General features: G+C 34.4%; 1 protein-coding gene across 1 annotated transcript in view; it reads left to right on the top strand.

The window, feature by feature from the left end:
• The window catches only part of LOC134529588 (protein diaphanous-like), a 107,394-nt gene that overhangs the window by 48,890 nt on the left and 41,528 nt on the right, over positions 1–16,976 (top strand). Inside the window, exons 7-10 of the mRNA XM_063363839.1 lie at positions 3,114–3,224; positions 8,445–8,680; positions 13,377–13,507; positions 16,684–16,826. Coding sequence (XP_063219909.1) covers positions 3,114–3,224; positions 8,445–8,680; positions 13,377–13,507; positions 16,684–16,826 — 621 coding nt within the window. The remainder of the gene's footprint in view (positions 1–3,113; positions 3,225–8,444; positions 8,681–13,376; positions 13,508–16,683; positions 16,827–16,976) is intronic.

Genomic DNA, 16,976 nt, shown 5'->3' on the forward strand with positions numbered 1-16,976 from the left:
ACTAAAGAGCGAATGGAGGATGTAATGCAACCATAGCAAAACTAATTATTTGGCAACAGCATGCCTCAAAACACAATAGTCCCTGGCGTATTTGCGCGCGTTGTCACGTGTGTAAAGAAAACTCGTGTGCGCCTGAAAATTTCTGTGTCCTTGACATTCACGATATACGTTTCATCAGAATTACACATCTGAATAGATTTCGATAAGAAGTTTAGGTCCTACGTACATTGAGAAAAAAAAAAATTCGTGCAGAATAAGCAATAAAGTACAAATCAAAACTGACACCCAGTTCGACATGTCATGATATCAATAATTTTTTTCCAAATATGTTAAAAATAACAATAGAATTTAAATAATGTATTATTTACTGTACATTTCCCTTTGATAAGTTTTCTTAATTGTCTTGCACCAGGCTCTTGTTTTCTTGTTCAAGATCTTTCCTTTTTCGCCAAGACCGTGCTACTGCTTTCGCATGCTTATTTCTTTTTCTCGTATGGTAGGTTTTTATGTTACCCATTACATATATTTACACGCAATACAACACGAGAACCAACAACTAAACGCCACTGGTACTATACATGTAGGCGGGCCTGCGAGTAGCGACGTGACTTGGCAACTCCGCGTTGCGCGCGGTTTCCCCGAGCTGCGTAAGATGCTCCCCGCGCACTCTCTTGACGGGGATTGCAACTGCGTATTTTACTTGGCGTGCTGCTCTCCAGTACTTTATGATTTACGCGAGAACTGTAACGCTTTTGGTTATTACCAAGATGTTAAATTGAAGAAAAAACTCGGTGTAACGTACTGTGTATTATATTGTGTAAAAATTTTTATAATATTGTACAAAAAACGCTTGTTTAGTAACCCGTAGTAAAACTATCCAAAAGAAAAAAAATCATTAAAAATTATTAGGTTGGATAACAGTGCTAGTATTAACTAATTGCACAAAGGCAAGTATACATAATCGTTTAAAACTTTGATTTGAGTCATCACGCAATAATTGCACTCCACATCCATAAATTACTGTCATTTCGTGGACCTAACACAGTCATGTTTATTAAATTTTTTTCTACGATTTGGGAGAGTGTATCACATAAATATGATACATCTTAAAAATCTACGAAGTTTTTTCTTTCAGAATATGAATTTTATTTCTTATTAAATCAATTAACATTCTTATTATTTTCAAAAGAAAACACCATTATTGTTGCCAATTCGTGAACCGCCCCCTTAAGTGCAGACCTAAGAATTTTTTTTGCTTTACAAGAACCAAAACCGTAAATGAGAATCGCGATTGTTTGTGTAAAATGAAACCAGAATGAAATATACCATTTATTTAACAAAAGGCCGACACAGTTCATGAATAACCATTTTATTAGTCCTTAAATAATCTGCCTCTGCGCAGAAAAGTATAAGAAATTAATTATTTGATTTTGTGGCAATGTTCATTATCCCAACACACTACAAGAACTTTTAGAAAACACTCTATTACCAATGCCTAGACCAGTTTTATATCATAAAATGACACAGTTCTGGGCATGACCCTTTTACTTTTATCGCCTGAGTGGTTCAAACAAGCTATGCGCCCAACTACCATAGTTCACAAACCATTATGCAGCATAGATTTAACATGATGAATCAACAGCTAAATATTTGCCACACAAATGTCTTGACACTTATAAGGTATCCAAGGCTTCAATCAATTCTAAAAACTTTCTAAAGTGTAAATGAAGCAAAACTTGAGCAACAACATTACAGCATCTGAAGTCCTCACTGGCTCTCCCACACAATCCATGTTGCTGTCACATACTACAATAGTGGAAGTTCTCCCTGGCTCGTCCACACTTCCCATTGTGCATGCAAACTTTACTGTAGCTGAAGTTTTTGCTGGCTCGCCCACACTTCCCATGGTGAAAGCACACTTTACAGTAAATAAAGTTCTCGCTGGCATGCCCACACATCCCATGGTACAGACACACACTTTCCAAAGTACAGACACACTTTACATTAACTGAAGTTCTCCCTGGCTTGCCCACATTTCCCATTGTGCAAGCACATTTTACAGTAGATCAATTTCTTGCTGGCTCGCCCACAACTTCCCATGGTGGAGGCACACTTTACATAAGCTGAAGCTTAACACATGTGCATTGGAAAGGGCCAGAACACATAACAATGCTATACATCTGATCCTGAGGACAGCTGAACTGGACAGTTGAGTCTTATTCACACTGTGCATTGGCCAAAAAACACAAGAATCTAACAAAAGCTGAGTTGAGGACAACTGAACTTGATAATTGAGGCTTATACACACTGTGCATTAGCCAGAGACATTGGTGATGTCACACGCTGCCACAGCATGCATCACATGTGGCTGAAGCTCAAGAACCAGGTAGTGCAAGGTACTGGGATCTAACAGTATCACTCTAGGTGCCATTTATGAAATATTTGTATGGTATATAGAGTTAATCTTTCAGTCAACGTGACTTTCAGTATTGTAGTGGGCTTGGGACCGCTTAGGTACCGATTTGATAGTGTATGATGTTGGTATTCTTTATAGTGTTCTGCAATTTAGATGTTGCTCTTGCTTACTTCATGTATAAAAAATATCTTTTTTTTTGTTTGGTACCAAGTTTTTATTTTTCAAAGATGAGTATAAATTATTGTACATATCCTACGAATATAATAGATTTAAAGAAAAACTTCAATGTTTGGCCAGTGGTAGGTAGTAATATTTTGGGCTTTTTTCATAATTTATGAAAAATGACAAACAGTTCACTGAATTATTAAACTTTCACTACAGCCACTGGCATTCCTTGATGTTTACTACTCGTCGGCAGCCAGGAGTTGAGTGGCTGGTGGCCGGAGCTGGCAGAAAAGCTGCCACCAAGATCAGTTCGGTCAAGCCCTACCTTGTGTGTGTTTGCTGGGTGACTGAGTAAATAATCAAAAATGCACTGTAATATGATTTTTTTTGGTTCAATTTGTTTAATGCTTGTACCTCTCAAGCATTCAAGCATTCATTTTTGTTAAATTCAAACGGAACTAATTGTTTTGTTTTCTGTTCGTAGATTTATAGATATTGTATATAATTGCACGAATTTATGTTTGTGATTCAGGTAGCATGTCTTCAACTGATCAATGCAATTGTTTCCTCTGCAGAGGATTTTGAGTTCCGACTGCACTTGCGCAACGAAATGATGAGAGCTGGACTGGTCGACACACTGGATGTAAGTTATGAGTCAGTTAATATTGATGTTATTTGTTAGGTATCAAGTATATTAACCAAAAAGTTATAAGTAACTTAGTTTTACTCAAGACTAGTTTAGGTTAGTATTTATTGTATTAGAATGGATTATTATACTTAGTTATTTGGTTTTATGCTAATTTAATAAAATAAAAATTTTACATATGCCATTGCAGTTTTGCAATGTTTGTCATGGAAAAAATTCAAGAATGCAAAATAAAAAATGAAAACATAAACTCTCAGGGAACAAGCCTAAATCAGCTGATGTTGAACAACTTGACCCAATGACGAAACTAAGCAAATATTATGGACAGTACAACAGCACAGACGAACACATTCAAGCTTAAAGTATCAGATAGCACAATAATTATGTTTGTGCTGTTGTTCTGTGTTTTGCATAACACCTGTTTAGTTCCATCTTTGGGTCCATCTGTTCGAGATCAGCTGATTTAGGCTTGTTCTCTGTGGGTTTAGGTTTTCATTTTTTTTCTTTTTTAATGCTTATGTTACTCAGAAATAAAACTTAATCTATTTGTGCATATATTATAAAAAATGGAAATATTTGTTAATTCAACATAAATTATTAAATTTCACTACCAACATGTGTGCATGTGTATAATTAGTTTCAAAAATATTTAAAGTGTTAAAAACAATGATAAATTTTGGTATATGTCTTAAGGGACGGATTTTTGGTGCAGCGGGTGAGGGACTGCCGAGAGGGCATAGGATAGGCGGTAAATTTTTTGTATAATACAAAAATGTAAAATAAAAGGTGAATATTAAAAATAATCATACAATTGAAGTACACTGGGGCATACTTACTCTAAATAGACTTCATTCTCGCTAGCAAGTAAAGCGCAAATAAACAAATTTGGTACTTCTATAGTATTAGTAGATGTTGGAGCCTTTAAATTGAGGATGCATATTTAGGTATAAAGCACAAAAATGGAATCCTAAAAGATAACACAATTAGATATATTAGACCAAGTTCTCGATGTAAGTACAGGGCCATCAGGAGAGCAAGCAAACATCTCAAATTAAACTTCTTCAAACTTTAACATAACTAGAAAAGTATTAGGTAAGTAGTGTACAAACATTAAAACGTAAAAGTAAATTCTAAATGCTCATGAGCATACATGGCCTCTGCAGCTAAGATTTATGTAACTTGATTGAGCATAGAAGATGCAGCAAGGTAAGTTATCCTCGAACATTGAACAAGACAACAAACTAGCAACAGAAATCTTAAAAGTGTGTGTTTAATTTACAATTCATGCGACTAGCAAAAGTACAAACCATAGCGGCGCAATATTAAAGAATATTATAGGAGATTACAAATATTGAACTTCAACTCAATAGATACTGGATAAAATACTAAACATTATTAATAATAAAAAGAGAAAAACTGTATACGTTTATAGCAATAATCAAACTATGGGCAGTAATATATGGAGTTTATACAGTGCTGCTCAATAACTCAGTTTATACAATGCTGCTCAATAACTCAGAAAGAGGCCTTAACTGGACAAGAGTTACTTTGTCTATACAAAATTTCACATCAACCTGTAAGCAAAGGTTAAAAATGTGGAAGACTAGAAAGCAAGGAATCATATTCCTAAAATATAAAAATAATACAAGTGCCTCCAGGAGGCACGCAGCCCAAAAAGACAAGTAATCCAGGCGTGATTTTGACAGTGGTGGGCGAGACAGAAAATTAAAAAAGAGAGACTTTAATCCAAACTACATGTCAAGGATTAGCCACTACACACCAACATTAAAACTCTAATTTAATAATTAGCCATGATTCATCCGAAGAATTTCTCTGGGACACTTACCGAAATGTTAAGCCTTTCTCGTAGACGACCAAGTGCCAGCTGAGATAGCTACGCCCTCATCTAATATACCCAAAAATCTGGCTAATGAACATGCACCGAACTCAAAAGATGGGCGTTACGAGAAGAAATAGAGGGGAAACAAGGTAAGTCAGAGTGAGGCAGGAGGGGCGGGAAGGAAATAGGGGAAGAAGAGGCTTAGACCAAAGTGCTGCGACATCTTCCTGATGTTGCGTAGCTCACAGTATTTACTAATATTTTATTTTACTCATTATCAATCATCTTTATTACTCAGTTACTCAGTTTGTAGTGAATTTGCATAGAGACTGTAGTGGATAAAGGAGTGAGTGGTAGTAGCTACCTGTGAGAGGGGGGAGAGGATTTAGACGCAGGCAAAACAAAGGATGCCAGGTATATTTATTCTTTGTCCCTCCCTCAGTCCCCTGCTTCGTATGCTGTATGACTGTACAGGTCAGACGATAATTTCCCTCCATGCTGCAGATGGTATACTCTTTTCCACAAGATGCATGCATTCAGTGGAAAATTAAAGGAAAATGCTAAGTTATTACTGTTTACTATTCCTATAAAACTATTCCTATAAAATTACCATTGCAAAATAAAAATCCTTATATTTACTGTAATTAATTATTTTCTTTACAGCATAACAAAATTAAATCACCAAAATGAACATTAAAAACTTTTTCAACAATGGATATTGATGAACGTCCAGAGCGTTAGAATAAAGTTATTCACTGTAAGGAAAATGAAGTGTGATAGAAACCTGTGGTGAAGAGGCAAAAATGGTGTACTTTCACCATAAGCAAGGCAACAGAGAGCTGCAAAGTATGCAGGTGTAAGCAAATCTTCTATTGAGATGATTCACAAACAGAGCAGAGAAAACCTCGACAAAGCTCTAACAACTCCAGGAAAACAAAGATGGGTACATGTTCACTGCAACTCTCAGTAAAATAAATATTCTTTTTTTTTTTACTAGGAAATCGGCATTCCACATAGGCAGAAGTTATTGTGTGTGCATTTGCATATATTGGGGTGGCCACAGACCGGGAAAACCGGGAAAAGTCAGGGAATTTGAAACCAGCCAGGGAAAACCTGGAAAAATCAGGGATTTTTTTGATGGGTCAAGGAATTTTTTTGAGATAAGCTTGTTTCACCATTGTTCAATAGCCATTCATTATAGAAACGTGTGTTAGCTGTATCATTTACAAAATTGTGTGTGCATATTACCATATTCATTCAATAATCCACACATTTTTTTTTTTTTAATGTGTGTTAAAAGCACAATGCATGACTTAACACTGCATAGCTAAAGTTCTTCAATCTCCAATGTTAGTCAACCTGCTGTTGGTTAAATAACAACAGGCATCTTGCATGTGGTTTGAAAGTGCATTATCTACAGCAGCTGAAAACCCTTAAAATTATAAAAAATTGATGAAGAAATATGAAAATTATAAAAAATTGATGAAGCAATATAAAATTCTGTTATGGAAAGAAAGTCGGCGTATACGTGACTGGAGGGGAAAAAAAGATTGTTGCCGAACTTTTAATGGCACTTCACTGCAGTAAACTAAACATCTTCGACCATTATGGTACTCATCATTTTTCATTCATGACCATTTTTTTTTCCTATCTTCAAGTTAAACATATCATTCACAGTTAATCCATTAATAAAATATTTTCTGCTTTTTATCTATAGAGATGTTTATTTTCAATTTACTTAAAGAATTTTAACAGTAATATTGAAACTTTTAATAGTATTCTTGCGGCAGGAATATAGTGTGGAAAAAAAACCGGTAGGGCCTACACATATACAATGGTACCGAGAATGCTTTATTATTTTTACAGGAAACCTTTAAGGCATGTTATAATTTGGAATGATTATGCTAGTCCAGAATAAAAAAAATAATAGAAAGTAGAAATATGATTCTAAGGTCTATGTTTAAGTTTGGTGTAAGGCATATTCTAATAGATGTTTTTAGTTATGGTCTAAATATCAGAGATACTAGGCTTATTCGAGTCATTCTAAAGAATAGCCACTTTTCTGTAAAAATATTAATTAGAAACTCCAAATATATATTTTTATACTTCTTGACATGTTTTACAATCATTCTTTTAGAGGGTATTGTGATACAAGTGGTGAGGTTAGGTTACTTATTACAAATACTGTGATAGTGTGAAAATGATCAGTTAAGTTAGGTTAGCTACATTAAAAATCCTGAAATATTCTTTGGACCATTGGTTAGGAATTACCAATATTTTGTAGCTAACTTAAACTAACCATACATCTTTACTATTTTATAGTGTTTTTAATGAAGAGAACCACTAGTTATCATAATTTAAAAATAAATTGAAAGTAGGTAACCTAACCTAAATAACCATCTACACTGTTAAGTGTTTTTAATGAAGCTAACGTAACCTAACCAAACCACTAACCAACCATTCTCACAATTTTACTCTTGTTTAATGTACCTAACATAACCACTCTTGAAACTGGTTAATTACTGGTAAACTATTTGTAGTGTCACAATGCCCTCTTAGAAAATAAATGGAAAACATGTCAAGTAAAAAAAGAACAATGAATTTTTATTATAATTTTTGTGGAAAAGTGGCTCTCCTTTAGAATTACTATGTCTTCTTTTAGTAACTTCATTGTCTGCTACAATTCATTTGGGTTACTTACATAATCTTATAATCTTTTTACTCTTTGTGAGTTTTGTATATGGATAATAAACAACTAGAAATACATATCACATTTATATTGCCCTACAGTGAATAAAATTAAGTTAAATCTTTGTTTACTAATTTGTCTGTAGAATACTTGCAGTTTGAAAAACGGATGCTGATTAATTTTTAAAAGTGAAGTAGCTTAACAGTGCAAAAATAAGGGTCAGGGAAAATTATAATCTAGTCAGGAAAAACCTGGATAAGTCAGGGAATTTCATTTGAGATTTTGTGTGGCCAACCTGTATATGGGTATCACCAAGAACACGAGTATGATCTGGCATGTCTTCAAGCCTACCGTGGCCTATAGCAAGCAACCATCCCAGCATTTGCCTGGAGTAGTTCAGGAAATTGTGGACAGTGGCGATCAGGATGGCCAGACAGTGATTCAAACCATGTTCCTCTAGCCAGTCTCTTATCACTATGGCCCCTTGCTCCATGGGGCTGAAAATAACAACTTTCCACTTATTTCCCAATGTGTAGAGGATATTCATAATGTGGAGGTAAGTTATGTTATTAAAAAGTTTTATTAAAATGTCAGACCTCTTTTTGTGAAAATGATTCACAAGGCTTATAGTTATTTTAGTCATTTAAAATAACAGTTTTTTTTTTTTGATGAAACCTTTTGTTTACAGACTCTTCAAGGAAAAGGCAATGACGAGCTTGATGTACAACTGAAAATATTTAAGGATTACAAAGAAGAAGACTACTATGAGTTTGTTCAGCGTTTTGACCACGTACGTCTCGAACTTGATGAGATAAATGACTGTTTCGAGGTTGTGAAGAACCTTGTCATGGATACAAGTGCAGAACCCTACCTGTTGTCGATCTTACAACATTTATTGTTTATTCGAGATGATGCATTACTAAGGTTTGTTGAACTTTATTGTCTCCTATAATAGTTTGAAATACTTTGTTCACTTCATTAGGGTGCAATGGAGTAAAGGCCCTCATATTGCTATCTATGTTACAGGAATGTAAGGCATAATTAACTCCATACTATCACCACTACAGAAAGTTTTCATGAATGACACTTTTGTCACTCTGTAGTTATGGATCAATCATGGCTTCATAAAATTGCAGCTCTTATAGAATATTATTAAATACTTTACCTTAAATTAAGATTCAGTTCTTGCAAACCCCTCCATATTTCTAGAAACAGTACTTTTTCAGAATTGTTTTGATCTGGACAGTCTAAATGACACCACATGGCACCATATTTCATAGTTGATGTTAAATGGTTATTTTGGTTAGTAACTTTGTAGTTCTGTTAAAGAGTTTGTATCTCTTAAAATATATAATGAAATTTTGGTACAAAAAAAATTGTTTTTCCAATAAATAGCATTGTTATCATTTTGCCATGTGTGCATTGCACATAGCACAGATTGCCTGTCAAAATAGTTCTACCTCTTCAACAGTAAATCAAAAAGAAGTAAAAGCTAAATAGATAAAGTTTTTTGTTTGTTAGCCAGCATGTCTAAACTTTGTATGAATACACATTTACATGTACACCAATACTATATTTCCTTTTTTTGTTTTGTAAAGTATCTTGCATCAGTGGTTTCAGTGCAGGTCAACTACATTAGGATCCTTTAAATGGCTTCGACAATACCCCAAAGTTAAACATACAGCTAGTTATTCGAAATTAATTAAGTGTTTACCATATTGGGGGGGGGGGAGAGAGAGAGAGAGAGAGAGAGAGAGAGAGAGAGAGAGAGAGACACACACACATTCACACACTCTCTCTCCCCACTCCTTCCCCCCCTCCCCCTCCTCCTCCCCCTCCATTTCTCCCTTCTCTTCTAACTACTGTAGTGTGTTGAGTAAGGAATGGCATTATAGTCAGTTTCCATTAGGATTAATTTCTGTCCCGCTGGAAGATATCCTGCTGATTGATAGCAAATATCATCAGCATATCTACCTACATATTTGCTACACTTTTTTTCATGCCACATTATCTGGTCAGACTTAAAATCCCACCCTCCAGCTTTCCGGCATCACACACAAGTTATCTGGACCCCTTCCCAGACATCTGCTCAAAACAGCTAGTTGGCAGGAAAAGCTTTTTTTTTTTTGGCCAGGCTGGCCGATTATTAATGAGGTATTTGGTGTACAGTAAGTCCTCGGCTTAAGAAGGGGTTGCATTTTTGGCACATTTTGTGAGTCTGTGTAGGACCGAATTTTTAATCATTTGTACCCTTGAATGGGAAATGTTTATAAGGTTACTAAGGTACATAAAAGTCGTGTTAACAGGTCTCCGATACAAAAAGTTGTGTGTTCACTATTTTAATAAAATATTAATTTTTTTTTAGAATGTGGACACACACACAAAAAGATAACTATAGAAATACTGCAGTTGAGTTACTCAAAATTTTTGGAAAACCAGGCCCATGACTTGTTCTCAAATTAGCGCTCAACAAGTCTTGTTTTTAATGTTTGAAAAAATTTGGTTTTAATGAGTCAGTGGGTATTTTTTTAATATTTACAGTATTTATGGTCATATGACCTTCTAGAAGTGCAGATACAAGTAATTCTCACTGTAAAAATCAATTTTGTTCTTGACAAGAAACTGTAGTGTCAAAAGAAAAGAAATTGATGTAAAGTATTGTGTGTAGTGGTTATGGTTTACATTTTTTTTTTCTAGAATCACTGGTATAGATAATTGATATAAACATGATATGACAATTAATATTATTGAAAATCAACCTGGCATACTATGTCTGACAAACATTTTTTTAATGTTATGAATTCACCTTTAGTTACAAAACCTGAGTATTTTTACTAGTAATATTTTTCTGTAAATATATACTAAACAATAATGTGTGTGACTAAGTGCACAGCATGAGACAAGATAACTATTGGACAACTCTATGCCCCCAATGAAAACTAACGTATACTGTCATCAATTAGAATCGCAAGCTTGCGTTGGTGTGCCTGTTTATAGAGTTTTTATGATTTCCTTAAAAACCTTTCAAAAATCCTGACGTAGTTAACCTGTCACACATAGATTTTACTTGCATTGTTTAAGTGTATTGAGCATAATATACAATTCATGGCTTTTAATTTTTTTTTTTATTGACCTGAGCTTTTTCACTGTTTATAAAGTGTAAATGTATATTTTGACTTCGCGCACGCATGCGCGCACACACACACACAAATACAATGATCTTTTAGAACTTCTAACAATATTTTTATTTTTGTGTGATGCTGCCTAAATCTTGAAGGTGATTTCTCTTTTAATTTGTGTCAATAATTACCCGACCATGTTATTACTACTGTGCCATTTGCAACTGTGGTTTGACACTCAAACTGGTGATAGGTCCTAATTTATTTGGGTTTAAATTTTTTATGTCACCTCCATTTGTGTACCAAGGTTTGTTCTGCATCATTTGAGTGCATTTATTATGTAATTTTCATGCTTTCCTATATTTGGACCCTAATTATATGCATCCACTGACTGTGACTGCATCACTTATGAGAGAGGTATGTGTTAAGCCTATATCCATACATCCATAATGTTTTAACTACTCAGCTGTGTAAGCTCCTTAAAGATAAGCTCTCTTTTCTATCAGTATGCTCTTTGTGCTACATTTTCTCCATTTTGAGAAGACCCCCATAAGACTTTCATAATTCCGTTCCATTGCCTCATCTAGTCCACGTTGAGGGACCTACTTGCGGAGGATAGAAGAAAGACATGACATAACTCCAAGCTACCAAGAAAGAAGGAGGGAGGACCTATCATTCTGAGTATTGTGTTGAGCTCATGAGTAATGGACAAGTTGTCATGGTCAGAAGATAGCTTAGGCTGGTGACCTTGGAGTCAGCATCCCTCATTTTGTTTCCATTTCATCAAGGTTTCTGGTATTAAGAATGAAGCTGAAAAGAAAGTGGAAAGAGAGCTGAGTAGTAGTGTACTACAGCTACCCATTTGTCCTTATAAAATAGTCGTATCATGTATTCCAGCTAATCAGAACACTCTTAATTATTCCTGATGATAACTTCTCAAAATCAACTGGAACAAAGCCTGTCATGTCCTACACCTGTTCCAACTGATAGCATATTATGACAAGTTACTATGTGTTTCAACACTTTATTGAGTGAAATAAAACATTTGTTTAGACTTCAGCAGTGTTTAGGTTAGCTGGAATGCAAGATATTAAAATTTGGTCCCACATTTGTAGTAGTTACTTTCCCTTCGTGGAGGAGTTGAGACACTGGACTACTTGTTTGTAATATCTGACTGTTTATTGTCATAAAACAGTTCTGAAACTTTGATTACATAAAAATTTGTTGTAAACGCTCTTGACGCCAACTTGCACGGACATGACTTGATCTACGGAAAGTATTTCTACATTTGATTATCCTGCAAAGTGTTTATGTTATACGTACCTGAGTCAACAAGGGACACCAAGATGTGTTATAAACTTGAACGGTACATTACTAATGAGCACATCTTAATGCACAAGAGAGAGTTTGACTCTTGAGGTAGCAGTATAAAACCAAACTGACCTATAATTTACATATGCATGTTTAATGGCAGTTTCAATTCATACCAATTTTATGCAATAAACAATCCCTTAAAGCTCCAGGCAGGTCAAATAAATATCCATCTATGCAAAACTATGCTGTATATTGGACTGGTATATTCAATGGTTTTGTTTCCTTGTCACGTGCAGGTTGTACATGTCATGCACTGCTGCCAAACACCATGAACAATAAAATGACTCTTTTATTTACTCCTTTCAATAATTAATCTGAATTAACTTGGTAATTTTATAGGAAGCAAATCGTGTTGATCTTCGGTACTGTGTGTACGAGCATTTTGAACTTGGTGTTACAGCTCTTCACGATAAATTTTATTTTCACCAATCATCTCCACTACATACATTAAGTAGCCAGGCCACTGGTCTGTCAGCCTGATTATCTGACCATCCAGGTTTGATTCCAACATGAGTCAAACAACGTGGGGAAAAGTTGTGGCTTTAGTGTAAGGCCTCGTTCTACATCACCCTTTCAAAGGATGGCAGGTGCCTCTGAACCCCAGATTAGAGATCTACCACAGGATAACTCACTCAACATGGTTTTTATCATTCACATAGTGTCCTCGGAGGCTGTTGTTGTTACATTAGGGCTCATTGATTTAGTCCTTGTTTCCTATATTTATGAGCACTGAATTGATGGTCAAGTGATTCAAGTCCACTGTTATCTTAGATATTCCATCTTATTTAAGTCCTTTTTGCATAACTGTACAAAATACCATATTTATCTTCACCTCTTTCACCAGTTAAACTATTTCATTTTTATTTATTGTTTGATTGAATTAATGCTGTTGAAGCTATGGCAGCATGGCAATTTTTTGTACTTGAGCTCAATGTATACATTGAAATTAATTAAAGAAAAGATGTTAAATTGTTATTAAAATGTGAGTTTTTAATTTTTTTGTTTCTTCTTATTTGATTAATTTTATGTTTTCTTTGCAAGATAACCTACAAATTTGAATTTAAAAAAAGGTTATTACAGATAAAAATTAGTTATGGTGACTGCAAAATTTGAAATAAATATTTCAGGCCTGCATATTTCAAATTAATAGAAGAATGTGTATCTCAAATAGTCCTTCACCGAGGAGGCTGTGATCCTGACTTCCGAGCCAACCGCAGGTTCCAAATTGATGTGCAGCCGCTAATAGAAAGTCTGGTTGGCAAGTATTTAACCCATACCTATTTGTGGAGTCTTAGTTTTAGTGAACTAGCCCATGTAATGAACTTGTAAATATTACTATCTATCCTTTGATTTTATTTTATTTTGGAAATGTGTGAGTCACCAAAAAAACTTATCACCTATCCAGATTACTACTAAAAATCACATTTCAATGTAAATTTAACGGCTTTTTTTTTGCAATTTTTTTTTGTGTGTGTGCATGAAGTTTGGGTTGGTGTTGGAAATTACAGTATTAGTACATATTTTCCTGAAGATAAAAAAACCTTGCAAACATAATCTTTTAGAAAACAAATACTTTTTTTCTACCTCTGTGTGTTTACGTAAGCATTCCTGGAAAAAAAATGTATGGCTCACAAAGTTAATAATTGGTCTTGGATTTATGACATTTAGTCATAAGTGGTCAATGAAACACTTTCTACTATATCTATTGTAATTTTTTCCCACCCTAAATCCACTTGTAACAGGTAACTACAGCAAACTCCCGAATTCAGACTTTGTGCTATTTCTGCGTTATTATTATCAAAATAAAAACTTTTGTCAGGGTTGCTACAACTATAGTAAACCTCAAAAACAAGGATAAGTCAGGGAAATGAAAATAGTAAGGGAATACAAGGAAAAGTCGGAGAAATCACAAAACATTTTTGAATTTCTTCTTGTGATAACAGAAGTAAAATAGGATATATAACTGTATACTGTTGGTGGGCATGTAGCAAATTAAAATAAATAAATAAAAATTCACAGGTGATGAGAGACTGTAAAAAAATTTTGAAATGCAAAATATCTTGATATATTTTTCCTTTTCACATAATCACTGCCTTTTTACTGTATACATGGAGTTGAACATGAAAACAAATTTACATATGTTAATATACAGGTTCAATAGCCAATACTTATAGGTTTAGGCAAATTAATAGCTTTTGTATATTACATATTTTGATGCCCTTGCAACACCTTTTGAAAACAAACTATCCACATGCTAGCAAATGCCAGCGAACTTGAGCATTTTCACTTTTGTGTCTCATTTGACTAAAGATGTTATTGTAATGTACTATAATTAGTATATCGCTTGTGCTAAAATTTTATTCAATGCTGATCTTGGGGAAAGGAAATCAAGACCAACGCATTTTCATTTTTAAAATATATATTTGTAATTTTTCCAATGTTCGGGTTGACTATGAGTTTAAGTATGTTTAGTACTTTACTCAATATATCAAACAAAAATTAAGATCATAAATGTTATGGCATCGGGAGTCATTTCAAAATTTTTAATGAAAACAAATTTGAGGCAAAACCCATAAGAGGCTTTGATGTTTGATGTGACAGTTAACAGTTAATCTGGTAGTGTGTTAGGAAAAAGTCAATGGCCCGTAAACCAAACAGTCATAATCAGGTAACCTTAACTTGTGAAACTGATTTGGAAAATAAGAAGGTAGGCCTACACTAAAGCCTAGCTAACTATTCCCAAAATAATTTTATGTACATTTCTTTCTGCATTCAGTTAATTTTGTTGCAAGTGAGACAGTGAATGTCAGGGATATTATTGGATAAAAATAGATGATACCGTAAAGTTTGATTATAACTACAAATACCGTAAAAAACATTAAAGCTTTTACCAGGATTTCTGCTGCTAAAAAGAAGCATAATATTTTTGAGAATTTATAATCATATCCATTTCTATTGTTTTCTTCTGAAAATGGTTTTATTATGTAAATATTCATTTTTGTAGTCCAACTTTTTAAATCAAAATAACACCTTCAATGTCATATACATTCTCGTTTCATCCCCAGAAAACACCACCACCAATTGGCACCACCTAATCATTCTTGTCTGGAAGCTTTCAGCTTTCAGGTCTATAAACTCTGGAAAATTCAGAGAATTTTTTAATCCTAAGTTTGTAGCAATCCTGTTTATGTAAAGATGTTTGAAGGAATTTTTTTATTCAGTATCATTTACAATATTATTTAGTTTTTTTTTCTACCTCGGATGTTGAGTCTGCTGAATTGGGTGTTTTATTGTAATACAATGGTAATTTAGTACATATTTACTTGCACCAACCTACAATAATTTTTACTTAGTCACAGTCTCATATAGGCTCAATACATTTAAAAGTGACTCTCTAGTTTTTTTTTGTAAGTTGGTTATGCCATAGTACATTAGAATTTTTTTTTTACGGTATATCAGTTTTTTTTTTCCATTTGCCTGCTTATTTCACTGCATTTATTTGCCACATGTGGGTCACTGACAAAGTTTGGCCAATATTTGTACTCTGCCAAATTGCGTGATGCCTCTGGGTACGACTATCCTGCAACTTGGTCAAGAATATTTATTAGTTGAGAGCTCACACTCTGTACTTCAAGAATCTTCCTTGGAAATGAAAATTTATATTTACTCAATGAAATGGGTATGCACATGCAAGCAGCTTTCCCACTTGTCTCATCCAGAATGTCTATTGACTGTTCTTACTGGAGTAGCTTATGTTTTTACTATCCAGAGCTTTGAGAGCGGCTGGAGTTTCGGACACACACAGCTATTGACTAAGCAACTCTGTTAAGCACTTTATGCAAAATCTGCAAAGTTGATAACCACATGCACTGATTGAAACGAGAAAGTAATCTTATGAAATGTATGTCATGTGAACCTGGAGTGATACAAAAACAAAAAGATGACATGTTTGTACAAGCTCATCGCCATTAAGAAAGTGGGTCTGGCAGGTGAACTCGAGCTGAAATCTCAGTTTGCTGAATGGCACCATCAAGCATTGCCACAAAGGCACAAGTTCCATCGAAACTCTTCTCCTGTAAGGTTAACAACTGTATTGTATTTTCATAACATGACAGGGGTTATTTTGTGCCATTTGGTGCCACATGGACAAACTGTGTGTTCACATATTTGCAGAATAACGTACAGCATGTATTCAGGTATAAGCTGCATGGTCACTCTGCATTTTAAGGCTACAGCTGTGTAGCAAATGTTGGTAAGGAACCTATGTAGTCCTGGAGGTGGAAAGTTCTCAAACACTTCACAAATTGAAAGTACACTGCATGGACAACACTTCCGTACACACACACACCCATTTCAAATGCAGTTCTGCTTGTTCTTCTTGGTTAATGGTTCTATTCTTTAACTGCTATGCAATTTATTGTTTTTTATTTTTAGAAATGACACGGTCTGATGATGAGCGTAAATTAGAAGAATTGAACAAGAAGCTTGAAAATGAAATAGCGGCAAAGCAGGAAGCGCTTGCGACATTGGCGCATTATGAGAAGAAATTTAACGAACTTGGACAGGGGGACGCTAAGGTATTTATAAGGAGACGCAAATTTTTGTCTTCTTTTTTAATTTATATTCCTTTCTTCATCATAAATACCAGTTGCATTAGTTTTTTTGCATATTTGAAAACTAAAACGTGAAAATATTATTTACTGGTTATATCCAGTCAAACCTTTAAT

The sequence above is a fragment of the Bacillus rossius genome, chromosome 2 (genome assembly GCF_032445375.1).
Source record: "Bacillus rossius redtenbacheri isolate Brsri chromosome 2, Brsri_v3, whole genome shotgun sequence".
In the NCBI taxonomy this organism is placed as follows: domain Eukaryota; kingdom Metazoa; phylum Arthropoda; class Insecta; order Phasmatodea; family Bacillidae; genus Bacillus; species Bacillus rossius.